Source organism: Penaeus vannamei, chromosome 35 (assembly GCF_042767895.1).
Source record: "Penaeus vannamei isolate JL-2024 chromosome 35, ASM4276789v1, whole genome shotgun sequence".
Classification (NCBI taxonomy): Eukaryota; Metazoa; Arthropoda; class Malacostraca; order Decapoda; family Penaeidae; genus Penaeus; species Penaeus vannamei.
Genome location: NC_091583.1, coordinates 14,411,602 through 14,419,101, shown reverse-complemented (window position 1 = coordinate 14,419,101; position 7,500 = coordinate 14,411,602). Strand labels below are relative to the sequence as shown.

Here is a 7,500-nt window from a genome sequence, read left to right as displayed (position 1 = left end):
CCCGCAGCGTATCGACTCTTACGACATATGGCCATAGAGGTCACTTTTGCTTATCAATCACCGATAGGATAGCGAAAGGGATGAGAGTGGGGGTTGGGGGTGGGGGGGGGTGGGGGAGTGTTTGGAAGGGGTGGGAGGTAGGGGGCAGGGGGAAGGGGTAGAGGTGAATTTACCCCCCATTGCCCCTCCCCCCCCCCCTCCATTGCCCCCTACCCCAACTCCCTCCTTTTTAAACTTAGATGGTTATGATGATCCTGAGATATTATCAATTTCATTCATAAAGTTAACGGGCCTCGGGGTGCGCTTAGATAAAAGTTCTCAGATCTTATATCACACGTAAGTGAATTCTAAGTGGAGCGCTAAATCTGGGTATTTTTTCGGCATTACTGCATGTCGTGATGAGGAGCATTCCGGCTCTCGCTAAGTATTGATTTTCTTTTTTTCTCATTCCTCTTCTCTCTTTTTGCCTCCATTCTCGCACACGTAGTCGAAAAAAGTAAAGTCATTTTTAAGAGCTTCGTTTTAATGCGAAGTTTATTGCTTATTTCTTTTCTTTTCCCCTTTTTTTTTCTTTTCTTTTCATCATTTTTTCCTACCTGTGTTTTATGCCCATTAATGAGACTAATGAGGCTAAATTTTTCCAGGTGGGACCGGCCGCTGCAAGACGACGGGGGGACCGTTCGTGACTTCGGAAGCTCCCTGTGATTGGTTGACAGAGGAGAGTGAAGAGCCAATCACCTGCGAAAGAATGGTGACGTCATCAGTCTTATTTCGCGCCATTACTCGCTACATATGTATACATTTTTTTACTTTTTATGAACTACTTCTAATGCCAGTAAGTAGATAAGGAGCATAAGTGTTGAATGCCTTATCGTGAATGGATAGGATTTCATTAATCTAATGCTACTGAAAAATGCTTTTTATGAAGAGATTTCCAGTTGATTATGTTACTCAGAACGGACCTTCATAGACAGGAGAGGAGTTAGCGTTTTACAAATACCTAAAGAATTCTCTATTTATAATACGTACATACATCTTCCGCAAACACCTGCATGGCTGAAAAAGGTGTCCATCATTTTTTCTTCTTTTTTATATGTATAAAAAAAGAACTGACGGCAATTACCCCTTTCTGTACCAAGAGCTTCGTGTGATACAGCTGTGTACCCTGTGACGCCCACGCTCCCGATTACCATCTGATCGCAGATAACTTCATTTTCCTTTTCGTTTTTTTCTTCTTACTTATCTATTTGCGTCAAGATAGAACCTAAGATAAAAATAGAACCACTTACTCCTCTGAAGATAAGAAAAAACACCAAAGAAACGAGTTATCATCTTCGGTTTAGAAAGAAAAAAAAATGGAGACTCGAGAGAGGCGGCACGACACTCAGCGGCTGGAGGCGAAGAGCAGAGTCCCTAAAACCAAAGGGTTAGTGACCCCTAATATTAAGTAGGGGGTAGGATATCCCCAGCACGAGCCGGGATTAGGAATTCCAGCCATTCAAGTAGGGCGCGGGTTACCTTTGTTATCAAGTATATGTGTGGGTGTCTGTGTGCTAGCGGGTAGTTGCGGAGAGTTCATTAAGGAGAAGGAACAGCGTCGTAAGTAAGGAAGTAGATTCTTCACGGGAGAGGAGGGTAGATCCCCACTATTTTCCTCGTAGTCTCTCCTGTACAGTAGCATTACGAATCGAATGGAGGAGGGGGAAATACAGGAAACCCCATACTTCTAAGAAAAACACCTGAAAAGAAGTAGGGGAGAAGAAAAGCATAAGAATAGATTCATAAGGAATTAATTAATCATGAATTAAATGGAAGAATATCATCGGAACTTCGCTAAATTCCACAAGAAATGAAGACGAGAGAGAAAGAAAGGTAGACTATACGAAGAAACAACACCGAGAAACGAAGAAAACTGACAACAAATTAAAATTAAAGGAACAAGTACTGTTGCAACCCCCTCTCCATCAGCCACAGCAGACAAATACACAATCTCGGAAGCCTTAATCACCCATCGAAGCTACTGTCAAGCACGCAAGCACCGGTAGACCAAAAAAAAAAAAAAAAAAGAAAAAAAAAAAAAAAAAACAGAAAAAAACAATAAATAAATGAAATAAATCAAGGCAAAAAAAGACACCCAAATAGACAATCTCGGAAGCCTTAATCACCCATAAAAGCTTCTTTAAATTACGCAAACACCAATAGACTAAAACAAATCAAAAATAAAAAAAAGAACAGAAAAAACAATAAATAAAATATATCAAGACAAAAAAAAAAGACACCCCAGTCACAAAAAAAAACTTTATCCCCAGAAAAGAAGACCAAGAAGAAGCCCCTACTTTCTGCCTCGTCATCCTCAAGACGGCGACCTGCGAGGTATCCTAAGAAGACCACCCTGTATGCTGAAAAACCGTCGCCTTGGGCCCCACGGGGAAATCACACGGGGGGGGGGGGGGGACTGGGGCTTCTGTTAGGTGTGTCGAGACAAATGCTGAAGTTATTTTTGTCCTTTTCTTCTCTTTTTTATTGTTGATGAAGGTTTATTGTTGTCGTTGTTGTTGCTGCTGTTATTCTGATCATTATTTATATCATCACCATATTCATTATCATTATCATTGTTATTATCATGATTCTCATTATTATGGTTATTATTAGTATTATTATCTTCATTATTATCATCATCATCATTATTTTCATTATTTTCATTACTCTTATAAGTATTAACGTTAATGTCATTATTATTATTATTATTATTATTACTATCATTATTATTATTATTATTATTATTACTATTATTATTATTATCATTAATTATTATTATTATTATCATTAATTATTATTATCATTATCATTGTTATCATTATTATTACTTTCAACAATATCATTATTATTATCATTATTATTCTAACTATTACTATTATTACCATCATCATCATCATCATTGTTATTATTACCATGATTATCATCATTATTATAATTGTTATTAGTGTTAATGTTAATGTCATTATTATTATCATTATTATTATTATTATCGTTATTACCATCATCTTTATTACTGCTAGTATCAGTAGTTGTAGTGGTGGTGTTAGAAGTATCAAGATTATTGTTTTAATTATTGATACTGTTAATGTTTTTTAGTTGTTGTTACCATTGTCATTATTATTATGATAAACAGTATTATTGTTTTTACTGTTACTCTTATTATCATTACCAATGATATTACTGGTAATATTATTTACTTTGTTGTTGTTGCTGTTATTAATTCTATTACTATTGTCATTATTACTATTATTATTATTATCATTATTATTATTATTATTATTATTATTATTATCACCATCATTACTATTATTATTATTACTATTATCATAATTACTTTTATCATTATCATTGTTACTATTATCACTATCATTATCAAGTTCACCTCCTTTGATCAAGGATATCGATTCCACAGAACAACCAATGTAACTGAACTTGTCCCCGACCTGTTCAGATTTCGAGACGAATCCATTTTTAGTAATTATGTCAAAATAGTAATTGGCTGCTTGGTATCGATGCCAATTTCCCCATGTTTGATTGTCGATATTCGCATAGGTTATGGTCAGCTGATCAAGGGTAGTGTTGAAGTAAAATCATTGCGTAGATTAAAATATGCACAGGCTACCGTTCAGTTTATAATTGCAATTTTTATTTCATTTTATTATTGGTATTGCTGTTGTTGTTAGTATTATTATTGATTATTATCGTTATTATTGTTGTTGTTCTTGTTGTTGTTGTTGTTATGATTATTATTGTTATTATTATTATTATGATTATTACTATTATAATTTTTTTCATTTTTTCATTATTATTGTTATTATTATTATTATTATTATTATTATTATCATTATTATTATTACTATTACTATTATTATTATTGTTATTATTATTATTATTATTATTATCATTATTATTATTACTATTATTATTATTATTATTATTATTATTATTATTATTATTATTATTATTATTATTATTATTATTATTATTATTATCATTATTATTATCATTATTATTATCATTATCATTATCATCATTACTATCATTATCATGACTATCATAATAATTATTATCATTATTCTGTGAAGTCACATACGATGCTAATTCATCAATACAATGGATACAACGCAAAATCATTTTATTTTTTTCTTAATATTTTCATTTTTACTTTTATAAGATTCTATTTCCACGGCTTTTCTGATACATTGTTCTCAAAGTATGATTGCTGCAATGAACATTATGTAAATTCTGAGGAGTTAGCGTAAAGACGTAATTGTTCTTAGTATGCTGATTTCCATTTCTTTTATTTTTTCGTAAACGATGCCGGGGGGAAAATAATGCTTTCTTCTTTTCCTCTTTCTTTTCGTTTTTCTCTCTATTTTCGTTTTTTTTTTTTTTTTTGACTCTTTCTTTCTTTTTTTTCTTTTTTTCTTTTTCATTGTCTTTGTCTTCTTCTTCTTTTCTTTTTCTTTTTGTTTTTTTCTTCTTTTTCTTTTTCTTTTTCTTTTTCTTTTCTTTTTCCTTTTTTATTTATATTTTTCTTCTACTTTTTCTTCTTCTTTTCTTTTCCTTTTTCTTCTTATTTTCTTTTTTTCTTCTTCCTTTCTTTTTTTTTTCTTTTTCTTCTTCTCCTTCTTCTCCATCTCATTCTTCTTCTAGATATTCGCTTAGCTTCGTTGTCCATCGGTTTGGTCCAGAATATACTACTTATAAAATAATCAGAGACTCAGTAGTGTGTAATATGGTCACAAGATTAATAATTACACGATATTATTCACGAGTTAGATATACTTTAAAATGCACGATATTATTCATGAGAGATATACCTAAAATATAAGATATTATTTACGAGCTAGATATACCTAAAACTCCACGATATTGTTCATGAGAGATATACTTCCAAACCCACGATATTATTCATGAGTTAGATATACCTAAAAATCCACGATATTATTCATTAGAGATATACTTAAAAATACGCGATATTATCCATAAGTTAGAAATACCTAAAAATCTACGATATTATTCATAAGAGATATACTTAAAATCCACGATATTATTCATGAGGCAGATATACTTAAAAATACATGATATTACTCATGAGTTTCATATACCTAAAAATACATAATATTACTTACGAGTTAGATATACTTAAAAATCCACGATATTACTCACGACTTAGATATAACTAAAAATACTCGGTGTTATTCATGAATTAGATATACCTAAAAAAAAAATAATGTTATTCACGAGTTAGATATACTTGAAAATCCGCAATATTATTCACGAGTTATAAATGCCTAAAAATCCACCATGTTATTCACGAGTTATAAATACCTAAAAATCCACGATGTTATTCACGAGTTATAAATATCTAAAAATCCACGAGTTGGATACACTTAAAAATCCACGATACCATTCATGAATTAGATATACTAAAAAAAAAAAAAAAAAATAGACAAAAAAGAATCGACTTTTGTATAAAAGTTTTGGGTGAGATGATCAGCTGTGAGCGAGACACACGGTTGGGGGTCGAGGTATTTGTGTAACGTTATGCTAAGTGAATGTTCCAGACATGCAGAGGCTGCGATATAGGAATGTTTTTCTTCTGTGTTTTTGACACTGCCGTTCTGAAATATGGTCCAAATATTTCGCTTGTTTTTTCTTTTCTTTTTTTTGCCTGTCTTTCGCTCTTTCTTTCTTTCTTTCTTTACTCTCTCACTTTTTTCTTTTCTCTTTTTCTTTCTTTTCTCTCTTTCTCTTTCTCTTTCGTTTTCTCTTTCTCTTTCTCTTTCTCTTTCTCTTTCTCTTTCTCTTTCTCTCTCTCTCTCTCTCTCTCTCTCTCTCTCTCTCTCTCTCTCTCTCTCTCTCTCTCTCTATTTCTTTATTTTTATCTTTATCCAAGGGTTGGGGGATAGTAAGCAAAGTATCATATTGATATGTTTGTGTAACTTTTTTTTCTTTTTTTCTATTACTTACAATCGAAGAGTTTCAGATCTCCCACTTACCAACAGCAGGTACCTTCGCGCCCACTCGCACGTGAACGCAGTACCCGAAGCTGGTACTTAAGGAATAAAAGAACAGGCTAAAAGATATCACCCCAAAACACCCATTGGAATGCTCAAAACTATGCCGCAAACAGAACTATACATTCCGAGTGAAATTATGAGACCTAAACTTTTAAAAAGTACTCAATACCCCGACCGCATTTTCTTTTTTTCCTTTTTTTCTTTTTTTTTTTTTTTTTTGGCTATCATAACCATAACTATTCCAGATGTTGTTCCCCGGGAAAGGTGCGATACCTGGGCAATCTAAAAAGGAAAACAGCTTGACCCTAGCTCCGAGGAAGGTCATGTGGTTCTTGCCTGATATGACCTCTTGCATAGAAACGTGCTTATAATACACTAATCGATTCGGAGACGGGCACACAGCCTCCTAAAGGGGGTTGGGGGGGGGAGGGGGATGGGGAAGGAGGGGGGTGGGGGGATGAAGAGGATCGTAAACTCCACGTGAGAGGAAGGCGGGGGGAGGAGGGGGGAGGGAGGAGTGGATGGAGAGAGGGAGAGAGGGAAGGTGTGTGAGGGGTTAGAGGAGGAAGAGGAAGAGAAGGAAGAGGAGGGATGAGAGGTGGGGGGAGAATGTGAAGAATTGAGGAAGAAGGAAGAGGAAGAAGCGAGAGGGGGGGGAAAAGGAGAGAGTGTGAGAGAATGGAAGAGAATGACGAGAAATAGAAGAAAGCATAAACATAGGAGATGGGAGAAGGAGGAGGAAGTGGAGAACAAGAATGTGAAAGATTGGAGGAGGAGGAAGAAGAAAAAGAAAAATAGAAGAGGAGCAAGAAGACGAAGAAGAAAAAAAGAAATCATAATAATAAGCATAAGAAGAGGAGGAAGGATACAGAAGGAAAAATAGAGTTGAGAGCCAAGATGTAGGAAGATAAAGGAGGAGAGAGAGAGAGAGAGAGAGAGAGAGAGAGAGAGAGAGAGAGAGAGAGAGAGAGAGAGAGAGAGAGAGAGAGAGAGAGAGAGAGAGAGAGAGAGAGAGAGAGAACGAGAGAGAGAGAGAGAGAGAAAGACAGACACAGAAAGAGAGAGAAACAGACACAGAGACAGAAAGAGAGAGAAACAGACAGACAAAGACAGAAAAAGAAAAAAAAGAGACAGAGATTACAAAAATAAAAGGAGGAAGGGGGAGGGGGGGGCGTGCAGAGGAAGAAGAACCTAGTAGAGGTGATTAGTAACCCCATGTAACACGCGGGATAAATTCTCGGTGACGAATGGAACCGAATAGATCAAGCTGATGCAAAGCTCAGTAGATACATCAAGCGAGCGAAGCGGGACACTCGGAGCGGGGCGAGGAGGCTTCGGTAGAGAGAAAGAACGGAAGGAGAGAAAAGAAAGAAAAGAGAGATAGAGGGAGATGGGGGAAAGGGAGAGGGAGATGGGGGGAAGGAGGAAGGGGGAG

The 7,500-nt window shown here is 34.9% G+C and overlaps 1 protein-coding gene across 7 annotated transcripts in view; it reads left to right on the top strand.

The window, feature by feature from the left end:
• Positions 1-7,500, top strand: part of LOC113819992 (uncharacterized) — a 91,858-nt gene that overhangs the window by 37,478 nt on the left and 46,880 nt on the right. For 3 of the 7 annotated variants that reach the window (XR_011398149.1, XR_011398150.1, XM_070114347.1), the window contains exon 2: positions 645-751. The exons of 1 other annotated variant lie outside the window; for it this stretch is intronic. Coding sequence is in view for 1 of the 6 variants with exons in the window: in XM_070114347.1 (XP_069970448.1) it covers positions 645-751 (107 nt within the window). In the remaining 5 variants the exon portion in view is untranslated. Of the gene's footprint in view, positions 1-644; positions 836-2,309; positions 2,448-7,500 lie in introns of those variants that run through there. 3 more of the 7 variants (XR_011398154.1, XR_011398153.1, XR_011398152.1) reach the window with 3 other exon arrangements.